Below are 25,369 nucleotides of genomic sequence, written 5' to 3' on the forward strand. Positions count from 1 at the left end.
TAGTATTATTATTCATAATTATTTTATATATTTTTGGTAATGTAACTGGGGACTGGAAATACATTAATTAATAGTTTGATATTTATAAATGTCACCTTTAGTAGTATGGAGCTGGAGTAGGTCTTATTTTGAAAGGACAAAACGGAAGTCTTTCCTAAATACATATACCTTGACACTGGTGACAACGCAGCAGCATCTGGCTGCCACTTTTAGCCATATCGTCGGAAATCTTACAAGTTTTAGGTCACATTTAGTGTTTAACAATGCAGTCCGACACGCTGCTGCACGCGGCTAACTTCAGCACCCTGCTGCTGTGCATGGTGCTCAAGTTCCCGCAGATATTTGCTCTGATGCGGGCCAAGTCCTCGGCAGGAGTCAGCTTCAACAGTCTACTCCTCGAACTGCTCGGGTATGTGAGTTTTCACTAAGTGCAGTTATTGACCTTTAAAATGTGCAATTTATATGCAAAGTTAAATCAATTGTATCTAAAGTGTTGAGGTAAGCAGTGCATTACTTATTATTATTAATGCTGACGGATGTGATGCTGTCTTCCTGTTACCGGCTACTTCTCTCGTGTAAAGAACCCCGCCTTTAAACCTATGCTCCAAACTCCATTTAAAATGTTCATAAATCATTATTAATTAGATTTTAGGAAAAGGTTAATATGTCCTTACATTTGATATAAAACGATACTTAATTATTCTTTCATAATGGTAAATTCGGCATACATTTTAGCCACCATACCTTTTTATGAAAACCCCTGCATTTTAGCTCCAACAACTTCACTACCCCACTGTTTGCCTTTGGTAAATGAAGGGTATTCACGAGCACACCCTAAAAGTAATTATGTTGCAAGGATAAAAAGCCAGTTTTATTTTCAGTTTGAGGGTAAAATAGGACAGTGAATTGTACTGACTGATTTTTTTAATTGAAAAGCTGCTTAATAAAAAATCATCCAACCGTGAAGGAAGGTTTAACACTACGATCATATCATCTCTCTCATGTATCTGTAAGGGTGTATAGTTTCTCAGTGTGATCAGATTTTGGCCACTTTGTGATGTCATAAAGATTTTTTGGCTTGTGTAACCATTAGCCAATAACCAACCAAGTTAAGGTAAGGTCATTTGTTCTGGGAATGTAATTTTCGAGCCCGAGACCTCAAAAACAGGCTTGGGGGTTAAAGCTACAGATGCAGAATCAGCACTTTTGGAACAAGACTGAAACAGAGGGGTTTATGGGATGCTACAATGATCTGTTTGGTATTTCAAGCCAAACACTTCAGAGACATGTTTTCTATATCTGAGACTTATAATATGGCAACCTTGAATTATTTCCTCAGGCCTGCACATAAAGACTGAACACACCAGCAGCCTGTAAACTTGCATCCATCTGCATGTAAGCTTGGTGAGCAGGCATTCAGCTGTTGAGACTCAGGAATTACTTATGCTTAGGACCACAACTAGTTTATTCAATTATCCCCCTCCACTGCATCAGGCTTCTTCTGCCACACACCCAGCTTTTGCCTTGTCTGCTCTTGAATGTCAAACATATTATTCAGTAGCTAACATTATAACACAATGCAATAACCTGACCCCCTATTCTTTCCAGGTATATTGTTTTTATAACGTACCAGATGTACTATGACTACCCACTGCCAACATACCTGGAATATCCAATCCTCATTGCACAAGGTGAGCTGGATGAACTTAAACCTCCATTGTCCCTGTCTAGTGAAGTAATTGAAGCCAGAGTTAAATAAGCTAGTGAATTAATTGTAGTTTTCCGCACTCTCGCGGGAATATCTTCGCAATGGAGCGAGCTTCACTTTCGACTGCATGCAACACCTTCGTCAAACATGTTCCATTTTCAGGCGATTTGTAATCTGTTCTAGAAAAACGATGTGTTTTCTTTTAGATTTCAAGAAGCATATAGAACAAACAATGGATGTATTTTATGAACATTTATCCATGCTGAAAGTAGATTTAGATGTGTTAGGAGTGAGATAGAGATTATTATCTAATATATGCATCCGATGAAGCATTGCATGAAGTCTGTTGATGATCGGAGGCTGTTGTTGGGGCTGCAAAAACGTTTTTTTATTTTTGTTTTGTAGGCAGACCATGCAGGCCTCAGAGTTAAACTTGGGCCTGCGACCATAGTTTTACTGTATTTTGTTTTGAAAATCCACAGCGCAGGTTTGTGTCGAAATATGCGGTGTATTTTGCATATCTCTCAGTAGCCAACGATCTATGAGTCTGTTGGCTGGGACATAAACTCCGTAATAAATGTAGTCTACATTTCATAAGAGGTGTAAAACCTGAGCATTTTAAATCGCATTTGAACGAAATGCTTATGATCTGTTGTATTTATATTGTTGATTTATTGTGTGAACGAGGCGATATAGAGAAGGTTAAGCTGTCATTATTAGGATGTTATAAACTGTTGAATGTGGAAGTGCCTTAACACACTAGAACCGCCAACGGGTACATTTTACCCGCAGCTGTTTTTTGATTGTATGTAACTTTTTTTCAATAACATATTAAAGTCTCCCAGTTCGTGACTTTTTTTGAAAGTGTGTTATGTAGCACTCTCTGTTAACAATTGTCAATATGAAGTCAGATTGAAAAAATCGCCAACAAAATTGCCATTTATACCTATATCTGCCAGCGGGTAATATTTACCTCATAGAAAATGCAGCGTAAACATGACGTGTTGCTATAGCAACGCCTTTTGTCTACTGCGGTTCCTTATAGATAGATAGATATATTGATAGAGAGAGAGAGAGATAGTTATAGATAGTGTAACATCTTGGAGAATACAAGATCTTGGATGACTGAGCTCACGTTGAGGACGTAATGCATGTGTGCAGGTTACGTGACTTGAATAAAGATGGACACTCTGAATGAGAGAAGTAGTCCGCGTCGTCTGTTTATGTAGACAATTATATATCCATAGAACAGAACATTACAGATAGATTGATAGATAGTTATAGAGAGATTTGTACCTAAAAAAAACACAAGTCTAACACCAAGCGTTTTTAAATCAGCACTCTTAGCGATATTTTATACTTCATGTTATCTGCACAAACTATATCATATGAAAAGCTGAGAGTCCACAGATTCTATTGGTATAAGTTTCATCCCTGTGCGATCAAAACTCACTGTTCTGTAGGATAAATAAAAGAACATTGTACCTTGAAAATCAATAGCGGGTACATTTTACCCATTGGCGGTTTTAGGTATACAGCGACCTCTGGCGGTTCTAGTGTTAAACATGCATTATCTCTAATAGACAGGAGGGGGCAACTCCACTGGTTGTAAATAAATCAGATTGTATAGAAGTCTACCAGAAAATGAACCTAGTTCTCACCAGATTTCTTACCTCATTGAAAATGTTCCTAATGAGTTTTTAGTCTCAATTGCTAGGTTCAAGTCTTCTTGAATACATCATGACTTTGAATTATGGTCCCATTTAGAGTTGTATAGAAAATAAAGTTCAGGGTTTAGGGCGTTAATGTATGGTTTGGGTAAGTCTCCCGTTTCTTCTTAGAACTTATCATTTTAAATAGTGTTTTCAATTCATGCAAGTTATGTTGCCTAAAAACCTTGTTCAGCGTTTGGTCAAACTGAGCTTCTGGTACCGAAAAAAAAAAAAAACAAGTTGGAAGAATGTCTATCAGCGGGTCAACAGTAACAAAGGGCACGCCTTCAAAATGGTCCGTGACTACGTTCATTTCTTAAACACGGTCTGAGGTAGAAAATATAAGAACGACTTTGAAGCAGAGAATGTGGTTTCAGGTTGAGTTAATGACACAGTAAGAACTGATATTGGTACGCCTTCAAAGGAAATGAAAGCCTGCAGTCCACTGATCATGTGTCTGTTCCATCTCCCCGTGACCTCAGATGCCATCCTCCTGCTCCTCATCCTGCACTACAACGGCAGCCTGAAGCAGAGCCTCCTCTACACCTTGCTGTATCCTTTCATCACCTCAAATACAATTGTGTTCCCTCTGTAAACAAAAACCAATGACCCAGTGATGCCTTTTACAGTACGTCACGTGTAATGGCCTTAACACAATGTGTTCAGGTTTGTCGGGGGTTGGAGGCTCCTCACTCTGGAGAAGTGGATCATAGATTCGGCCATGGTAATGAATCATTCTAACGTCAATCATAAGTCACAAAGTAAGCAAAGAGAGGTCAGGAGCAATGAGGTGGAGATTTGGACAGGAAGTTATCCAGACCTCATTTCACCTGGTGTGTCAAAGGAAGACACACAGGCTTTATGAATGCCAAATAGCTTTGTTGGTTAGTTTGTCTGAGATCCTTCAACTGCTTTCTATCTGAAAATAAAAGTGTTTGCAGGCTACACAAAGTGTTTTGAAACTTTATAAACCATATAGTGAATGTTTATTGAGTCTGACCTCCACTCTCTCCACAGAGCCTGTGCACATTCATCAGTGCAGCCAGTAAATGTGCCCAGCTGCAGTGCATGTGGAAGTCTAAGGACGCAGGACAGGTTAGCGCCCTCTCCTGGGCAATGGCTACCTTCACATGTATGGGTGAGTATCACACATTGGACATGAAAACAAAGAAGACCTCCCAGCTCCCAACAGAAGAACAGGGGTAACCACTTTGAATTCAAACCCAAACTCACTCCTCTCAGCTCCGTTTTGTTCTCCACCATTGCCTCAATATTGTGGCTCTATGGCTATTAAATGCTCCAACGTCCTCATTTGATCAATTAGAATCAGAGAAAAATCACTTTTTCACTTTACTGGTTGAGACTTGTGGCTATTTTCCGTACAGAATGTGTTTTTTGTCAGGCAGGTGGAAAGAAAACATCCAAAGTACAAATGTAGTCGTTTGTAACTACACTACTTACTTTTGTAGATTCCCGCAAAAATCTACAAAAGTTAGCAGGATTTGTCTAAACAGAGTAACAGGGGCGCGGCGCCCTCTTACTTTCGCGTGTGCCCGCATACAAAAATACAGATTTTCCCTGTGTGATACCAGAAAACAATATTTCTGTTCGTCAAAAACGGTATAATTTCTCAAATATGAAAATTGTGTCAAATAGACCGTCAGGCGGCAGAGACAGCTTTGTTTTTACGGAGCTCCAACGTCCATCTTGTATACTGGCAACATGTTCTCGAGATAATTGATATATCTTTTATACAAGATCAGCGCCCTCATACTATATTTTTCTAGAAAAACCCCTGGTAAGCGATAGGTAATGCCTTCAAATCTCCACATATGTAGCACTTTCAGTTTCATTCCTATCTATATTCTAAAGGTTATTACAGTGTTTGCTCATATAGAATTCAAAGTCTTATTTATGGAACATTGTAGTTCCAAAAACATGGCAGAAGGGGATTTTCTAGTAATGGCTGTTGACTGTATTTTCAGATTCATGTGGAGATAAAACCATATCCAAAATGCACTCTGGGAAAACATTTCACCGTCTACAAAATTACTTAATTTTGAATCTGGCTTTATCTTATGATCGGAAATGTTTGCAAATTGGCACAAACTTAAGACAATGCCTTGTTTACATATTACATATACAGGCAGTATGAGAAAAATAAATACCTTTTTGAACATTAAAGCATGTGAACATGTCACAGTAGTAGAGGCACACAATACAGATATTAACCTGAAAATTAGCATAATAAGTCCTCTTTTAAGTTAATTATAAACTTGGCAAGTTTCATGGGGATTTCTAGATACACTTGGAATATGCCTTATAACAAGCAATTTACTTTAGGTTAATTAAGTCTTATATTACCCAGAGTACACTAGGATCCAGTTTTCAAAACACCAATATCCTCCTGTTATCTTTCTCCCTCATGTTAGCATTTCTAATACATTCAGAAGTGCTAAACCAATTTATGAGATGTTCTTCTCCCTACAGGACTGTTAATGTGTTAGCGCATGAATATGTATTGTGCTCTTTACCCCGCCCCTAACTTCATAAATTAGCAATTCCTCACTTCATTAATGAAATATGAGACGCTCTCTTTGACGAGGATGTGGTTAACGCGGCTTCCTCTTTGTTTCAGCACGGATTTACACCACCACAGTGACGACTGGAGACATGCAGGGTGAGTCAACCTGAATAACAAATGACTGTGGGGTGTGCAGGGTCCCCACAGATCTCTAGAAACATTTCAGAGGCAACCCTTTCAAAAGATTTGTTTCCTGAATAACCATCAGCATAGTTTTACATGAACCAAGGATTTCTTTTGTGATCTGGTGCTTTGTTTCTCTTTGTATGTGATTTGATTTGACCTTTTGATGCTCGTGGTGCGTCTTTGTGGAGTTGGGTTTGGTGTCTGTGGTCTTTTTGGCTATTTTGCATCTCTTTGTGGTCATTTCTGTGTCCATCTGCCTTCTTTGCATCTCGTGTCCTTTTTTTGGACCTCTGCCTATTGGTCTTGTTCCATCCATCCAATGGCTACATATTTACATAAAACTGAAGTACTTAATCAGTATTGTTATTCCCATCGTGTCAGAAGTAAAGGGTAAGTCAACTAAAATATAATAACTGTGAAACTTCAAACCAATATATAGGCCAAATGTAATAAACAGACGAGTTTCCAATGTGTGCAAAATAAGTTTGTTTTTTTCTGCTTGCATTTGAAGAAGTGTTCATTTTTGCAGAGAAGGTGGAACCTCTCGTTTTTTTGGTAGAGGAAAAAGGTCAACTTTAAATGAAATATGGTGACATTTTAAACCCTTTACCACCTGTAACTTGCACAAAAAACAATATCATGATGTTAAGTGTGTCTACTTATATTCTTTGCTTAAGTATTTGAAATCTAATAAAAAAAAACGTGTCTCTTTGTCACAGTTCTGGTGCGGTTCGCCGTCATGACACTGCTCAACATGTGGGTGCTGCTCACCGTGCTCTACTACCAGAGGCAGCGCAGCAGCAGCTCCAAGAAGGAGGACTAAAGCTGGAGGGGGGACCCTGAGCCGGACTGTCCTGTAAACCAGCTGGTCCCAGATCTGTGTAGCAGAGATCTCCGTTACTGCACACGACTGAAAAACAAACCTCACATGTAAAGACGGTAGGCAGGTTTTTTTTTTTTTAAGTTACCCATCAAATGTGCTTTTTTTACCTCGCTTTTAAACCCCACATATCTTTTTTATAACATTTCAGTGACAAAAAAACAATGCTTTTTCCTACTGTATGTGACAGAATGTAGTGTTATTAGATAAAGAACATTTTTCTATGCAATGAGAAATACTGTAATCTGTAAAGCTTTCCTTATCTGAACTATTTGAATAAAACAGTACATTGTGGTCATTTGTCTCACACTTTAAAAACCCAAAGTTATCACACCTTTACAAAATTATTTATTTTAAAACAGAAAAATAATCCAAAACCAAAAGGCACATCCATGTCTTTATTGTTGAAGAAGTTATTATTATAGAGCAGTTTGGTAGCAAACATGCAATCTGGATGTAGAGCCCTTAAATACAAAGTGGACAAGGCTGTATAAATAATATAATGTGCACTGTATGGCATGTAAAATATAGACTGTGTATATTCATATGTATAAAACATGCTTCTTGGTTAAAGATAGAGCACTCGGCACACACACACGCACACACACACATAGTTACTCTCCACCTGCTATATAAGCCACATACACAACAATGTGCCCAAACTCGAGTTTGGTTACTTTTAATACAAAAATATCAGGACCGAACACTTTTAGAAAACCCTTGAATGGAATAGTGCTGCTCAGTATTTGACTCGTGGGATATGATTGCATAACTTTCATTGTTTCTGCTTCTTATGGGTAGATTTACGGAGGCTGATAGTTGCAAACACCCATCAACGGCCCAACACACTTCCATTAGGAGAAACATGCAGCAGCTTCAGAAACGAATCAAATATAAAGAAACATCTTCACCAACATGACAATACATGTTTAGCGCCGTGTAAACGAGACGCTGCAAGAAGCTCCAAACACAACAGAAGCGGATACACTTCAAAGCGACGCACACAGCTAGTTGGCCAACTGTTGCAGAGTTAGCCTGTTCCAGAAGTGTTCTGTCAGTATACTAGAAATGAGTAGGTGAGCTACGTCAGCTTGCTAGCTTACAGCACATCTGCAATAATATCAGAAGTGATCAAATTGTTCAAATAAGCAAATGAAACATTTTAGGCAAGTTTCCAGAGACAGTTGGCCAACTTTATTAACCCCCGAACGTCAACAAGCGCTCCCGTCCCAGCTGTGTGCGTCACCTTTTACTGTCCTCGTGTCCGTGGTGTTTTGACATGTGTATGGGCATTTATCACCAAGCATGTGTTTCGGCACATTTGTGTTTTTATATTTGCAGCGTATTGGTAACTTCAGTGCATTGCTCCCGATGGAGATATGTTGGGTAGCCTGTTTGCGCCTGTCAGCCCCCGTGTGGATTCCCCCAGATCCTAAGAGGTGGAGGCCTGAAAAGGCAAACACGTGCAGGTTCACTCAGAGGAGTTGTGATGAGGGCAGGCTTCAGTCAAGTACATTTGGATAAAGTAATACAATGCCTGCGTGTCGTCTCTGGTACAGTACATTCAAACAACAAACAATGAGTGGAGCTCGGATCAGAGAAGCGTTAACGGTGCACCCCTTGAATTCAGTAAACATTAACCCTCATAACTGACAGTGCAGGTTTGAAAGATTACGGGGTTGTGAGGATCTCATGTCTAATCTAATGCCACCTGTAACGAGCACGTGGTGATCCAGAGCGAGTCAGAAATCTGAATAAGAGGCACTCAAGGAATGATGTGCTGAGTCCTGGGAGGAATAGGACACGCCTTCCGCTCACAGCTGCTTTGCTTAAGTACCTTATTCAATTGGTGACCCGTGGGAAGCAGAGGTGTGGGAAGCTACAATCAATAAAAGAGTTTGGATAAGTGAGATCAAGTCTTCCGCCATTACAGAACGAGTGTAGTGTTCCCCCTTTATACCCTTCATACTGTTCATTATACCCACGTTTATTTTTGGCCACAAGAATCCCCAAAGGCGGTGAGGAGTTTTTTCTGTCGGGTCCTTCAGTCGGAAAGTGTCCTTGTGAGGTAAGTGTGTCCCCTTGTCGGCTCATAAGAGCTCTTTTGTGTTCTGTGGGAGCTGAAGGAGCCACTTCAGCCCTCAGAGACACTTCATAGGTCTCGTGGAGGGCCCGGGAGGAGCTAATACTCTTACAATATATCCATCATGGTGTAGAGGTCGCGGTGCTCAGGTGAATTTCATTACCGTTGGAAATGCCCCGAAAAGAAGTTCAACGGGTAAAAGAAGGGAATGCTGACGGTCACAGGCTGAAGCACGGCGGGTGGCTTGTGGAGATGTGATGGGTTCAGGTGCTGATCTGCAAACGGAGCTTTGTGTAGTCTTTGATTTAGGAGGACACCCCCCACCACCACATCCACGGTGCGCTGCGATCTCAAGCGTGGTTAACTGGAGGAAGAGAGAGACAGATGTGACGTTAGACACAGCAACCACTGATCAGGATGACCACATGTCCTCAGGATGTAAATGCACCAAGTGAAGGACCCTGCACTTAGTTTTGAATTGTTGGTAAGATATATTGAATATACTTGGCTTCGCTAATGACTATCACAATTACATTAAATCAAGAGTCAACCAATAATACACGAGTCCTCTTTTCTCATACCAGATCAATAACAGATTAACTGGTAGAAGTTAATGTAAGACATCATTTGTCTAAGTTTTGATCAAAGTTTACCTCACTAACGCAGTTTTACATACATTGTTTTAATTATAACCACCCCTTGAATTCATGTTTTAAACAATAGGGGCAGTGATATATCCTGAGAGACATCTGACACGTTGAAAAACAAAGGCATCAGTGCTCTCTGGTGGACAAACTACATCATGAAGACACTTCCTAATACATACCAAATATATGTTTTTGTATCTGAATAAGTACATCAGGGCTGAAAGATGAAACTATGTTATACCCTTTTGAATTACCCCAAGTCCTTTTATTGCAAACAATGATGAAATAACATTAAAATAAAAAGAGAAGACCTTATTTCACATCAAAACACATGCCAGAGATATGGTGATTAAATACAATCAGTAATGCCCCTGATGTTCTTCCCTACAATGAGTTCTGAAAAGAACACATGTAATTAAAAGAAACACCCAGTGCGAAGGTGATTCAAGCTGAGTGACCCTGACGGCATGCACTGGGCCCAGCATGTGGACAGAGCCCCCCACCGACAACCAGGACTGTGTCTCAACAGTCAAGTGCAAAAAGACCCCTTTTGGTTGGAAATACACATACACACATTCAGGGATCGAGTCTTTTACAGGGAAAGGGGGGGGGAGACGTCGTCAGCTGTACCACTGTGTACTCTGGGTGTCCTCTCGTCTCAATTTGAAGCCGTTTGACCTGCGAGGGCTGAGGTCACGAAGGGGGAGACATGTTTAAAGAAGGCCGTTAACAGAATGATGTGACTGGAGAACAGCACCAGACGTCGCTATGGGTCTCACGTAGCGGAGGCTCTTGGCACTCTGATTTCTTTTATCAGTATTCAAATTTGAGTCTCTTTTCAAATGAAAGCAAATTGGAACTGCCGCTGTGTAAATTGAAGATGCCCCCGGTGGTACGCTGCCACTGAAATCCTCACACAGCACAGCACGGCACAGCACGGCACAACGTGTTACCATACATCAGAAATGAATAGAGGAACAATCCTCATCGATATCATCCAAAGCCCAGTGCCAGTCCTGGAGACCAAAGTCCTCCAATCTGAAAGGGAGGATTAGTTTTTCATGGCCTGCTCATAAAAACTAGCATCAAGAAAAAGGGTAACTATTCTTTTTAAGTGTTAAGTTTGCCTCCTGTTCTCATTCGTTTGGGTTATGTAAGTTATGCTGAGTCACACAAGACTGAGCAGATGGGAGAAGCATCGTGTATACAGAGACCAAAGCTCCACAACTCGCACTACAAAAAACCCTCACTTCTAAAATGTTGATACAAAAAGACGTTTATACTCCTCTAAAGAAAGGCTCCGCTGCGTTCATATAACTGTCCCTCAAGTACAGACATATCCTTATTTCTTTTGTGATGACTGTGGGTGCACTCGTCGAGAACTATGAGCATCTTTAAAATACTTTATACTATTATAGTGTCTAACACAATTAGTCAGGAGGGAAAACCTTTGGAACAACAGCTGCACCAGGGGAACTAGCTACAGTGGCCATGAAGGGTGCGTTACCCAGTAATAACTTCTACGCGGCTTTGGATTATGCCGTGCGTTTCTTCAAAATCATTTTTACATTTTCTCTAATCCATCAACAGAGTGTGTGTGTTGATGTGTGCACGTGTAATGTGCTCATGTTCAGGTATATATCAGAATGAAGTGTCTCTACTGGGACGTGTCTGCATGCTTTCATGTTCAAAAAGCTCTTTCTCACACTGCAGCACCTTTTTCACCCTCTGTCTGAAACCAGAGCCCAGTCTGCTCTGATTGGATAGCTGGCTGGCTCTGTTTTGATTGGTCAACCGCTTAGAGATGTCCCGCTCGTTAGCCCAATGTGTTGTAGAGCTAGCCAATAGAAGCGTGAGTGTTTCCCCGTTCATCTGTTAGCATGAGCAAAGAGAGCATCAACACAAACTCTAACCTGTATACAGACAGTCCTTTTCCAATGGCGTGTAGTCAAGCCCAGAACCTGTCCATGCCTCCTGCAGACACTGTCCCAACACTTCATACAAATGACTGAAATACTTGTTTGTCTCTAAAGCTGGCCCGTGAGTCAAAGCGACATGCTGTGCTACCTGCTCTTGCTGACGGGGAGCTGTCGGCTGGGCCTCCTCATGGACTGGCTGGGCTGGACCTTCATGGAGGCGCGTGGCGAGGAGCGTGCAAACTGCTCAGGTGGGGGGGGCTTCTTGGGAATCTTCTTGACCAGTCGGCTCACCCACTTCTGCTGCTCCTCCTGCGTCAGGGCCAGCAGCAGCATGTTCTTGGCTGAGGACACGTCGCAGTGCACTGGAGGGGAGAGACGAGTGCTTTCAGTTAGTAGGGCTGCTGGGCTTCTTGTCCTCGGTTTCTCACGTTGGACTTCAGATTCAACAAATACAACGAGATGCAGCTTGCATCCAAACAGAAAGTGTAAAGAGTAGTAACGTCACTAGTTTCCTTATGGTGTACCTAGTTTTATATGCAGGGTTAGGGTCTGGGAAATATGGCGTGAATTAAATATGACCACTGTTTTTATCGATATTGCAACATTATTATTAGGTGGTTTCACCAAATACTTACACAATGAGAATTTTGATAACAAATGATCAGTAATGGTGATATAATGACTGGATGGAGAAAAGAAGAATATCAAAGTGTAGAAAGATCACAAAGATACACTTTACTGTAACCAGGAGAAGATAACAATGATGCAATATTACAACATACTAAGGTATCTGGTCTCGTATCAAGATAGCGATACAATATTGATATATTTCCCAGCCATACTTACTTGTTTAACGATGTCAACCACTTTTAAAGAACAGTTTTATTACCTGTAAAATGTTCAACAGAGTGTGTGGAAGTAACAACACTGGTTTTAATTCAAATGTATTCTTTTTTCTATATCTTAGAGTTGCACTTAACCTGCACCAACAGCTGTTATACGATAGATGTGTGGAGCGTCCTACCTTTGCACGGAGCGATGATCTCCTCCTTCTTGTCCATGTGGTCTTTGTGGCACTTGATGTGGCAGCGCCGGCACTCCAGAGCGGGGGGGGGTTTGAACATGTTCCACAGCGGCTTGGTGCACGCCTCACAGTTGGTGGGGAAGTGGTAGAGGGTGGGGATGAACTCGTGGCCCTTGTGGCAGATGTAGCTGGACTTCTCTCCGCTGGGCAGCGGGTCCTCGGCCTCCTTTTTGCTCTCGCCCTCGTTGGCATAAAGAATCTGGAAAGAGGAACGGGGATACTCAGAATGTTTGATTCTTTCAGCACAAAGAAAAAAGAAATCCATAGATCACAGACCTGGAATATCCTCGGGATCTCTTTGGCGTCGGCACGGTACACGTCTGTTTGAGTGACAGGCCTCACATGGAAGAGTTTGCTGTGTGAAGAAACAGTGTTTCAGAATTCAAAATCAGAATACTTTACTGATCCGGGGGGGAGGTTGAGTTTGGTGACAGCTGCTCCATTTAAGAATATAGTCAAATAAAATGATAAATAATTGTTGTTTGTTTTGCCAACGAGTGTGGATGCAGTATTATGTGATTATACCCGTTTTATTTATTATAAACTGCCCGTTCTATTTATTTCGGTGTTTCTTTTTAACACTTTTTTAAATGTATCATATGTTTAATATCTATTTTTAAGTTTTTTGTATTTATTTATTATTATTTTGGGTTGTTTGGAAGGAATGAATTCTTGAAACATGTTTAATTTAAAGTTTTCAAAGGAAAAAAAAAAAAAAAAACTGCACAATGTACTACAATATATAAAAACAATAAATAATAAAAACGTATACAATATTTACTGTGGTGAAAACCAGATTACTGCTCAAAATATACAGCTATAATCCTAATATCTGTATTTACAATAAACCAATTCATTAGAAGTAATGCACAGTTGAATAATATATAAATAAAACACTAAATGTTGTATAGCTTTTAGCTGCACCTCAATGCAACACGACATGGAAGCACTTGACTCATCACAGAGAACACTCACTCTATATCCAGCACCATGTAGGGGATGGAGTGCTCCTTGTCCAGCTCGTTGTTGTAGAAGAGGATCTTCTTGCTGCTCACGACCACATACTGCAGCAGAAGGACAGAACACACATTGGGGAGGTTGTGTTAAATCATGGAGAACTTGTTAGGATGCATCAGAGTGCTGTAGGTTATGTGAGCAGCCTCTCTGCATACCTTCCTCTCCCAGCCAAACTTCTTGGTGTTGTTCCTCACAGGGAGCGAGAGCCAGCCCTCCAGCCTGGTTTCTGAGAGAGAAGGAGAGACGTGTGTGAGCACAGTGATCATCTGCCTGTTTCAGAACGGCCATTCAATATGGATCGAGGTAGCAGAATATTTTGTTATTGATTTTCTCAATGATTATATCTATCTTTTTTCAATGTATTCCATTTCTAGACTCTGTTCTGGAGTCATTTGAATCCACGAGTCTGAAACTGATCCACACAGAAGACACCAGTTGTCCACATGGAGCCTGATACGCATGTTCACTGTGCAGAAACACCAGCTGAGCTTGAATGTAAATGCCATTGGAACTAAAGGAATATTGTAGGTATTCGGCACAGCCCTCAAATGAACATGGAGTTGATAGGAGCCACAGTTACACTCCCCAGTCTCAGAGCGCTCACCTCCGTACGCATCATCGGTATCAAAGTCCGGCCCGCTGCTGATGCTGGCCGAGTCCATGGACTGGACACTGAGCGTCTGCAGGAGGTTCCTCAGCTGCTCGATGTCGCTGTCCTTGCTGTCCAGAGCCATCTGCAGCTCGATGCGCATCTGACTCTCCTCTGACAGTTGCTGCGCACGAAGAACAGAAGGAGCAGTCAAAGATACGGAAGGAGGAGAAGAACCACAGTAGTAGTCTATAGAAAGCGTATTATCCTACACAGTTGGACAGTTGCCTAAAAGGACGTTATTAATGATAAGTGATTATTCTCAGCGGGAAACTGACCGCCTGCATCTCGTTGATCTCCCTCTGGTACTTGATGATGCTGCTGTTGAGCTTCTCCTTCTCCGACCTCAGCTCCAGCTGCAGCTTCCTGTTCTCCTTCTCCTTCCTCTTCAAGTCTGTGTCGTTACCACGGCGACTGCCTCCGCCACGGTCCTTCCTGTTCATGATCTCTGCCAGCTTGTTGACGGCCTGTAGGAGGACACGAGTAAAACGGTTCACGCTTAAGCCTGTTTTCAGAGTTGTACAGACATGTTGTGACGTCTCTTTTCATTCTTAACTCAGAACCCCTCAAGCTGACGTCTAAGTGTATAACAAGGAAGTTCATTCAGTGTTACCTGAGTTTTCAGCGTCTTCTCCGACTGCAGCTGCTTCTCAAAGGCCTGCTTCATCTGGCTGATCTGCTGCTCCCAATCCTTCGACTTCTCTGATTCTGAAAGGTGAAAACACAAAGTAACGTTATCCCTGACAATATGTTGCTTTTAATACAAATCAAGTTTGGTGCAAAACGTTTTATCGACCTTCTATTGCCTCGCTCAGCTTGTTGTTCAGCTCCTCCTTCTCATTGGCTAGGTTGGCGACATCACTGGTCAGGGTCCTGTTGGCTTCCTCCAGCTGCACCGGGCGGGGAGATATTCATATTCACTACGTGTTTGCGTTTTAAAGGGCTAGCTTGGAAGTTTCACAATAAGACAATAACACGTATCAATCAAGGCAGCGTCGGACCAGCGTCTCACGCGGTATGGAGCGTTCAATTCATGGTTTTGTCGGTAGAGTCTAGTGGCTTTGAAGTGAGCATAACTAAAACATGTACAACTTTTAGAAACGAATAACCATTTTGGCAGGGGGTTTTATAATGTTCTTGTTATAACTTGTTTATTGATCGCCAGTGTATTCCCTTACAATTACAAGCTGTGGTTAAACTGAGCCGATTTTTAAATGTGCTGGACTTGAACTTGATTGAGATGCTTCCGGAACAAGGCGAGCTACACATCGCTTACTGTGATAAACAACTGTGGGTGTATGCAACTCACAGAATTGATAGTGATGTCCTTGTCTGAGAGCTCCTGGCGATGGCGGGCCATCATCTCCTTCAGCTCCAGCTCCTTCATGATCTTCTCCTTCTCCAGGTCGGAGTACTGCTCCTCAGCGATGGAGCGCGCCAGCTGCTCCGAGTCCGCCTTCGTCAGGGTGATCTCCAGCTGAGCAGCCAACGAATCCCTGACAGACATTTTCAAACAAACTAATGAGAGGCTGAACAAGTGAATCCCAAAAATCAAGATTTATGTTAACTGATGGCTACTTCCTCATTTGGTTTCAAAACAGCAGATGAGGTTTTGTCATTAACTTTTAAAGTGTATAAAAAAGAAACGTCTTTATGTTGTACCTCTCCTCCTGTAGCTCCTGCAGAGACTGCTGCACGTCTTTGTAGAGTTTGTTCCTCTCCTCACAATCCTCCTTTAGTTCCCGAACCTGGGTCTTATACAGGGTCTGGAAAATACACACGCACAGATACACGCGATGTGATGCGATGTCTACTACTGTGCTTTGCCACTGGGGGCACTAGAGAAGCAATACAACGCCTTTCCTAAGTAACAATGAGAATAAAGTATATTCTACGGAAACCCTGAGAGCCGAGAGAAAACAAATCGGTTGAAAAAGAAAAGCGGAAAAAAGCCAGGATAATTTTTCAAATGAGTTGATTTTTTTTTACCAAGTAAGTATTTGTTGTTGTCGTACACAAAAGGCAGAAGCAAATCATTTGTTTCACTTGTCCTTAAATCATAATCAAAGGAGAAAACGATTTAGAGTTTAATAATACAGATACGTGCTTTAAGATGCAATGCAATTGTGCTCACGTGTTTCTGACTTTGATCATGTGGGACTGCAGATACAAATGAGCCTGGATGGATCAATCTGGCACCGCTACAAGATGGACTCAAGTTCCTGTTTAATGCAGAATATAAAAAACCAGAATGTTTTCTTCCCTCATGGGCCTCTGATGGCTTCCATATGAAACTATAAGCCATGTTGCTTTGATTTGCTGTCAGTGGTCTATTGATTTTATTATATGGCTGTTATTTATTTTTTAATTATTACGTTTATTCTGGTTTGTTTTGTGTTTGTATCTTGTATTTTAAATGTATTTATATGATGTTGTGTGAGCTTATCTCTCTGTACAGCACTTTGGTCTGAAGGTTTTTAAGTGCTATATAAATAAAGTTGGATTGGATCAAATGAAAAATAGAATCAAGGAAAACATGTAATGTGGGTTCTATAAAGCATGATATTCATATGTAGCACATATGTGACCTGCTGATCGAAATCAGTCGCATTGACCCGAAGACACACTTTGAGTTGTATACACTGCTGGAAAGAGGGGGTTCCTAGCTTTCTAATGATATCAGGATTGTTGTTGTACTCCAAATATTAAGCGAAATATGTCCCATTATATAATGACGGTCACCGAGTCATCGTTTTGAGAAAAAGGCCTTCAAAGTTTCCTCTTCTCTGGAATCCATCGATCTGATTGGTTATTAGCAAATGATCAAAATACTACAGATGGAAGATATTTTTGTTTGGATTACTGGTCTGGGGCAAGCTCGCGAGTGTGTAGCTACGTGTGTGTGTTTGTGTAATTTTGAGTTTGTGTGTATTGCATTTGTTTCCCGGGGAAAACCCTCACAACAAACAGCTGTTGTTACGCCTGCTGTGATGTTAAGTCACTCCGTTCTTCGTTTGTAATCATGCCGAAGCTTCAAAGCTGTATTTATCATCTGAATTTGCCGAAACAAGTTTAATATTCTGAAAGCCAAGACTTTGTTTATTTTAAATCAGATGAAAACAAACTGTAACGGACCCTGCCGTGTTATCTATGATTACTCTACGCTTACATTCATAATGTCAGCCGGAGTGAGGGGGGGCGGCGCTAAGGAACAGCAGATTGCCTGTCATCTTCCCTTTACAAGCTTAAAGAATGTATTTATCGTGTGAGTTTGGAAATAAAAGTTTCATATTCTGAAAGCCAAGACTTTGTTTGTTTAAAATCAAACAAAACACCCGAACCCCGAAAAAATGTTTTTTTACGCAAATCCACGGTTATTTTGAAATGAGCCGTTGAGACTTCGACTGATTCCGATGGAGCGGGTCACATGTAGGAAGACATCCTTAGCTATGTAATCCAAATAGCAGCATGCATTAGCTAGTGACATAAGGCCATGGTGCTATGGTTGCAGACCACAGCCCACACACGCTGCATGCAAGGTGCAGAACATTATGTGTTGCCCTTTCACATCCACGTGACTCATCACACGGCAGAATAAAGACTCACAGAGAAATACTGCTCGGCTTCCAACTGGTCCTGTAACTCCTTCATTTGCCCGTCTGTGTCCTGTCTTTCTCTGCCGTCACAAAAAGAACAACATTACTCGTCATCTCAAACATGAAGCTGAGTATGAATGCTCGAAAGGAGAGAAAAGGGAACGGACTTGCGCAGCTCCTGGTTCTGTTTCTCCAGGCTGCGCTTGATGTCCAGCAGGTGGTTCATCTCCTGCTTGAGCTGCTTCTCGGAGGATCGCAGAGAGTTCAGCTGCTGGTTCTGAGCCTTCAGGTCGTTCTGGGTCAGGTTCCGCTTCTGGGTCTCCTGCTCGATCTTCAGCGTCAGGTTCTTCACCTGAGAGAATGGAGAGAACACAAAGGGAATGAGAGGATATTAGTTAGATCTCTGTACTTCCTGTTTTCCATCAGCTAACAAGTGGCGCGTTGTTACATACGCTGCCAGACTTGTTTCGTATCAGAACACAACCTGCAGAGGATACCTCACCTCCTCGGTGAGCCGGTCCTTGTGTCTGCGCAGCTCGTCCAGCTTCTGCAGAGCCTGCTTGTAGTCGCAGTCCATCATGCTGCTGTGCTTCTCCAGATCCAGGATCCGGTTCTCCAGACGACTCTTAGCCGCTCGCTCCTCCGCCAGCTTCTGCTCCATCTCTGTTTGATCATATCAACATGTTATCCACATGTTAAAGTCATGGAAAATAATCACTTTCCCCCGGAACCCTTTCCCCCATTATTCAAGCTTTCAAATGGGACCGTTTGTGTCTGAGAACATTAAAGAAGCTCGGTTGTCGCTTGTTGTAATATTGTTACATTAACAAAGTCTTGTTCTGACATCATGTGTCGTGTCAACATTGACATATTTAGCAATGTCATTGAAAAGTCTTTTAGACCACACCAAGCTTCAGTCTCTATACCAGGACACAACAACAACAACAACAACAACAACATCACTTTTAGTGGATGTGCAGCAAACTGGACCGGTATCAAATGCTGTTGCTCCAAACTATCCCTTAGAGATACAATCATGTTAAATGACCCTGAAAAAAGTCAACCTTAAATCAATATTACTGAGTATGTAAATTGTTATACAATTATAATAAGTGATAAATAAATGACTTCCTGTTTGTGTTTTTATCTTGTTCTGTTGCCTATTAGCTTTTATTTTATTTATTTTTAATTTAGTTATTTTTTTTATTTTTTATTTTTAACTCGTACGGTGTCCTTGGGTGTCATGAAAGGCGCCTAAAAATAAAATGTATTATTATTATTATTATTATTAATATATATACTATTTTAAGAAATGGACTTTGTATGTACGTTAAGCGCTTTGAGCATTTGGAAAAGCGCTCGAATACATGCAATGAATTATTATTATTAATTGATTATCATGTGACTCAAAGCAATGTATCGAGGGAAGAAGGTGTCGTCAGACGTGTCCACTGGGATGTTAAGATTCACCGGTCGCATCAGGGCACCGGCATAAACGTTCAAGATGCAAGTGCACCGGTTGAAAGAGTGCACATCGGCTACAGTTTGGGTTGAACTCACGATGCATCGATTGTAGCGTCTTTGCATCGGTAAAAAAACGATTCATTCATATAAAATCCCCTCATCCTGTCAGCACTCCGCAGAGACGACCTTTGATCTTTGCTTCGCACTACGGCGGCCGAGAGTCTCAGTGATCAACACACACGGAAGTCGAGGAGAAAGAGAAACACAGCGCACCGAAAAACACCTACAAATCAAACGTTTGGCAACACTTCGGATTGTTCAAGAAAGACGGTCAACTTGAAAAATCGCTCACAAAATGTAAACGATGCCGTGCCGCGTTAAAGTACACAAGTAGTACGAGGAAGTTAGCGACGCACATAAAGAGGCGACATGGGGTCTGCGGCTGAAAAGAGAAACCTGAAAGTTAGACAGGTGTTCTGTCAGAGAGGTGGTGTTTAGTTTACAGCAGCCTGTGACGGCCAACAACAGTTTAAATGTCTTCCTCACTGTAAGCAGTTATGAAAAACCTGTTTGTGAAAGGTTATTTGTATTCTTTATTGTTCCCATAGAAACCACTGCTTTCTGCTCACTGGTGAGTCAGCCTCTGGGTGAGGGTTCAGCACATCAGGCAGCAGCTGGATGGGCATGGCACTACGGTAGCTGCTATTTGCACATTGTTAATCCTGAGCAATGCATCCTTACATAGTTTAACTGAGAGGTGTTATAACGTTGCAGTGTACTCTGGAGACAGAGAACAGAACTACACTAAAGGCCAGTTTGTGAAAGGTCCAAGTGTTTGTTTTGTTTAAGGTAAAACAGAAACGCAGTACTAGTGGAGAGAACCAGATATGTAAAGCACTTTTTTGTTAATGTATGATTTGATGCATATAAGGAATAAAACAAAATCCTCTGTCGCACCGTATTGAAGTATCATTATTTTGCATCGTATCGATCTGTATCGCAACAGGGGTGAATCGTATCGCATGGTGCTTCAAATGTATCGTTAATGTATCGTAGGCAACGTATCGAGATGCGCATGGCATCGGCCTCAGTGTCCACAGGTGCCAGATGACTTCACTAATGTTACATTCAGTGATTATCCTTTAAAAGACCTTCTGTGTGATTGACCAAACTAGGAGGTCAACAAGGACGTCGGGAGAGGCCCTCACCCTTCATGGACTCTGACTTGGCGCCCTCGATGGTCACTTTGATCTTGCTCTTGTCTGCCAGCATGGCCCTGGTGGTCTTGTGCGAGGCCTCCTCCTGCTCCAGCTCCTGCTGCAGCACCTTCAGCTGGTAGGTCAGATCGATCTCCTTGTTGCTCTTCTCCTGCGCAAAGAACACGAACAAAAGAGACGCTGTGAGCAGCCAACAGAGCAAAACTCAGGTAAGCGCCACACACTGGATAGCATCATAATGCCAGCATCCCCATGAGCTTCACTTCAGACGTCTGGAAGCAAAGGTCAGACAATGAGCCCTAAATGAATGTCATCTGAAATCTTTACCAAATAATGAAAGCACTGAATGATTAAAGTACATGATACCCTTTTGATTATTAAGGCACCCAAACAGACATCAGCAGCTGATCCATGGAAACACTTACAATGCTAAACATGGCGGCGATTAAGTAAGCCTATCAGAAACCGTCTTAGAAATGTCAGTTGTACAATAATGTCTAAAGAACAAGGCTTTAAATCAGCCTGTGGATTATCCATTGACCTCTGTTGTGATACTGCAGCAAACTAAGACGGCAGGGAACGAGCGAACACACTGCTTTAATTAATGATGTCAATGTTTTAGATAAAGAAATCAACCCGGAGGTATTCATACAACATTCATTAACCCTGCCAGGTTGTAAATACAGAAAAGTTACAAATAAAGTCCATATAAGGCAAATAAAAGCAGGCTTTTCTTGTTTACCTTCTCCAGGTCGGTGTGTCTCTCCTGAAGCTGTCTCTTCTCAGCCTCAGTTTTGGACAAAGTTTGTCTCTGCTGACGGGCCTCCTCCTCGAGGCAGGAGATACGTGCTGCAGGACAAAAACAAGAGTCCTTAGATCACTTAAAGTATTCAAATAATACCTCCTCCAACACACGCACTCCCAGCAAGACACATAAGGGCTTATGATTTATCATCCAGCCAGACTTTAACCTTTTAGAAAATGTACGGCAATACAAAGTGAATATAGCATTGTTAGTTCTGGAAAGGTATATATAACCTTCCCCCTGGATATCCCATAATATCCGTGCCATTGAGAAACATTAAGACGCCTTTAAGGTTTTCATTTGTGATGGACAATTATTCAACTCACTTCTTCAATCAATTGACATATTATGAAATGATGATTTGGGTTCTTTGAACACCACTTACTTTATCACATACGGAATATATATTGTCTGTGTTTATAAAAAGAATATATAGTATATATGTTCTTGTCTACACAAATTCTCATTCGCCAAACAATCACTGTTGATACTTCCACGTGGACAGAACCGCAGGTGTGCAATGCTTTTGTCCCTGTGCTGAAATGTGTACTACAATAAAGTTGTAGATAAAGATAAAGTTTGGCTCATTTATTCATATCAATGGTATTACAAAGGGCTGGTCAGCTTTGCGTTTATCATTTAAGTATCAAATAATTGGGTTTAAAATGATTTCATATGCTGCAAAAAGCTTTCTATGTTGATGTATAATTCATTTAGGCTACCAGGTGGTGTGCTGGAACTAAATGAAGCTCATATCTGGATAACATGCAGACTGATTGGTTAGCTGGCGGGCACTGTTGTGATTGGTCCACCTCTTAGAGATGTCCCGACCCTTAGCCTATCGTGTACAAAGTGATGGAGAGCTAGCCAATAGAAGCACAGAGGTAAAACAATGATGTCACTTCGTTATGGAAGTAAACAAAAGAGTCCAAACAAGGCGTTTCCAACGTTTGTTCATACATACACAATTGCCTGATATTCAAAGTTATTCTCTTAAGGCAATCTTTAGAATTTGAATATTAACATGAACACTTTTCTCTAATATTCTGATGCATTGGGGGAAAGCACTTCATCTCAGATGCAATAGCATTGTTTAATGTGTAACGTGTGGTCACTGCATCCCAACAGCTGCACTTTGACCCAACAGAAAGTGAACTGAGGCCTTTCCTTGTTGGAACGAGCGGACGCTGAGCAGGAACCTGGGTTCGAGTATGACCTCACCTCGATTACAGCAATCAGATAAAGATGTTACATGGCCGTCTCAATGGGCCCAGAAGCACCTTAATCAGATTCAGGTTAAATGATTAGCCTCGTACAGTTACTTACATTCAATCTGCTCCTGCTGACCAGCTGCAATGGAGACCCTGTCTGTTGTTATTCAGGACAGTAAGAAGGGAGTAGGACATGCTCTGTCTCTACACAGACGTGTTTAACCAGCGTGGCTTAAGCCTTGTATCTGGACATATCAGATGCCTTTGCAGAAATGGATTGTGTTGTTTGCTGATTGGATGCAAACCCTTTTTTAAAGACTCTTTGTTGCCTTCTACGTCTGTGTCCATCTGCCATGTGAGCTGCTGAGACACCACTTTTGTATCCAAGGTGTGTAATAACATTTCTACTTCATAAAAACACAGGTAACTATGCGCTTTAGGCAGAATTCTAAAACAGATTATGGTTTTACCCAAAATCTATATTCAAGATCATTAACATGTTTTGATCTCAAGGTCCACGAGCCTCTCCACAGACGCATGTCGCCAGGCAGAGGAGAAACCGGTGAAGTGATGGACGTGTTGTTGTCCAACAGGCTCGGTCGTAAACAACTGAGGATGCTGTGTTTTTAGCTACACAAGAAAATACTAATAAAACAGATCAGAGACGCTGGTTGTTGGCTTGTAGGGATTCCATGTTGCCCCAGTGCGTTTTTGTGGAGCAAGCACTGCGCCAGACTTGCTTTAAAAAAAATAGTTTTAGAAATGTCATGGTACTTGTCAGCAGATGGTTATTTGGCTTTAATGAAAACTCTACTCCTGGCCTTTGGCGTGATGCTATTCACCACTGGGAAGGAAATAACGGGAGTAATAACCAGCTCGAGAAGTGACGTATTGTGCCATGTGGTGGATCTGATTTATGCCCATGTAAAGAGTGTTTCATCAGAATTCACTAAAGTATTTGGAAGAGAATCTGATGAATACATCTTTGAAGTGTTAAAATGTTATATTTAGGAATGGAATTTGGTTTGGTTGTTGAAGCCCCCAAATCTATAAATAGAGATATGTTTGGCTCAGTTGAGCGGTCGTCCATTTGTAAAGTAGGTGGTTTGGACCACACGTCAATGGGCAAGACATGTAACCCCACATTGCTCCTGATGCCACTTGTATATGTACAAGTACATTGAAGGGTCTCTAAAACTGGAAAAGTGCTCTATATATATATTTATTAGGGCTGTCAAACGATTAACATTTTTAATCAGATTAATCACAGCTTAAAAATTAATTAATCATGATTAATCACCATTCGAACTATGTCCAAAATATGCCATTTCTTTATGTATATTGTTGTGGGAATGGAAAGATACATGAAAGAAGGCGGATATATCCATTTAACATACAGTATGTATGTTTATTATAACATTTTTCTGCGTGTCAAAATGAAAGACAACCCACACACCTATCAATCATCAAACCGTGGGGTCTTAATTCATTACGTGTTGATTTCTATCAACGGGGGAGTACTTCTGGAAAGTCGACAGAGGGGGGGGGCTAGTGGAGTACTTCGTGACCACAGAGTGTGAACGTTGTGATCAGCTGTTTTAGCGCAGTTCTCCAGTGATGGGGGGAGTCTCCCTCCGCAGCCGGTTGGCGTAGTTTTGGCACAGTTCCGTTGTACAGACCGACGTTAACAGCAGCCCTGTCTGTGCACACGGAGACCGACTCTGTCGTCCGGTGATCTAACCGCCTTCTGGCAAAGCTTCACAAGTACGTCGGTACGCAAATACGCTTTGTGACACAAGTGACGGTACGCATTTCAGATTACGCACATAACCTGCGTACCAGTTATGTGCACCCCTGTACCAGAGCCATATTATTACTATTATATGGCTCTGCCCTGTACTACAGCAAGAGTATTCTCCGTCGGGACTTCCTGCAACAACACCACGCCGTTATCAAAGATGTTCTATTGAGAAGACGATCACTACGTGACAAAAGTTTTCAAAACCGTGGCGACTGAAATCAATCTGACTAACTGCTGTCTGTGCAATTTACTCCGTGCGAGTTGGCAGACTTTATTTTGCTTACTTTAACATCATTTTTCATGGTGGGGCTAAGCCATTTCTTGGTATGGGTGTAGCCTACCCCAGCCATACCCTGCCACTGGTGGCACATGCGTTAAATATTTTAACGCAATTCATTCAAAAAATGTATTACCGCCGTTCACGCGATAATTTTGACAGAACTAATATATATCATATATATATGTCCAAAATATATATATGATATATATTAGTGTATATTAGTATATATATATATATATATATATCAGTGGCGAACCGTCAGGGCCTTCAAGGTATTCAGAGAATACCCTGGAACACTCAGATAAAACAAAAAAAATTGATTTAATTATATAAATAAAATGTATATAAAACGAATAAATGAGAATGGTATCTGTGTTGTTGATCTGTAATATTACAGTGTCATGTGCACTACGCATTTCAGTGGTTTTGTGTTAGAAAAGAAAGCAACCGATCAGATCTTGTTCTGGGTCTCTGGGTAGAATATCCTTCAACCAAGGTATTCTACATCCTTGATAGAATGCCCTGGCCGTTGCACTGAATGAGAGCGTACGTTTGCATTGACAGTTTGATCAACCAATCATATATT

At 41.4% G+C, this 25,369-nt stretch overlaps 2 protein-coding genes across 4 annotated transcripts in view; one reads left to right on the forward strand and one right to left on the reverse strand.

Annotated features, from left to right (window-relative positions):
- Window positions 1-173: 173 nt before the first annotated feature.
- Window positions 174-7,308, forward strand: slc66a3 (solute carrier family 66 member 3). The gene is made up of 7 exons (XM_034112214.1): window positions 174-409; window positions 1,609-1,691; window positions 3,903-3,972; window positions 4,087-4,144; window positions 4,438-4,558; window positions 6,059-6,100; window positions 6,850-7,308. Exons 1-7 carry the CDS (start codon window positions 264-266, stop codon window positions 6,951-6,953), a joined length of 624 nt encoding a protein of 207 aa, XP_033968105.1. The 5' UTR covers window positions 174-263; the 3' UTR covers window positions 6,954-7,308.
- An 86-nt stretch (window positions 7,309-7,394) lies between these two features.
- Window positions 7,395-25,369, reverse strand: part of rock2a (rho-associated, coiled-coil containing protein kinase 2a) — a 65,354-nt gene continuing 47,379 nt past the window's right edge. Inside the window, exons 16-33 of one of the 3 annotated variants that reach the window (XM_034112211.2) lie at window positions 21,429-21,535; window positions 20,678-20,837; window positions 18,508-18,668; window positions 18,173-18,357; window positions 18,016-18,085; window positions 16,072-16,175; window positions 15,719-15,905; window positions 15,206-15,299; window positions 15,023-15,117; window positions 14,688-14,876; window positions 14,365-14,533; window positions 13,916-13,986; window positions 13,719-13,807; window positions 13,020-13,098; window positions 12,684-12,942; window positions 11,808-12,021; window positions 10,315-10,427; window positions 7,395-9,457 (exon numbers count right to left, since the gene is read on the reverse strand). In XM_034112211.2, the coding sequence (XP_033968102.1) occupies window positions 10,361-10,427; window positions 11,808-12,021; window positions 12,684-12,942; window positions 13,020-13,098; window positions 13,719-13,807; window positions 13,916-13,986; window positions 14,365-14,533; window positions 14,688-14,876; window positions 15,023-15,117; window positions 15,206-15,299; window positions 15,719-15,905; window positions 16,072-16,175; window positions 18,016-18,085; window positions 18,173-18,357; window positions 18,508-18,668; window positions 20,678-20,837; window positions 21,429-21,535 (2,300 nt within the window). In that variant the 3' untranslated portion in view covers window positions 7,395-9,457; window positions 10,315-10,360. The other 2 variants (XM_034112212.2, XM_034112213.2) reach the window with 2 other exon arrangements.

This window comes from Pseudochaenichthys georgianus, chromosome 22, assembly GCF_902827115.2.
Source record: "Pseudochaenichthys georgianus chromosome 22, fPseGeo1.2, whole genome shotgun sequence".
Lineage (NCBI taxonomy): Eukaryota > Metazoa > Chordata > Actinopteri > Perciformes > Channichthyidae > Pseudochaenichthys > Pseudochaenichthys georgianus.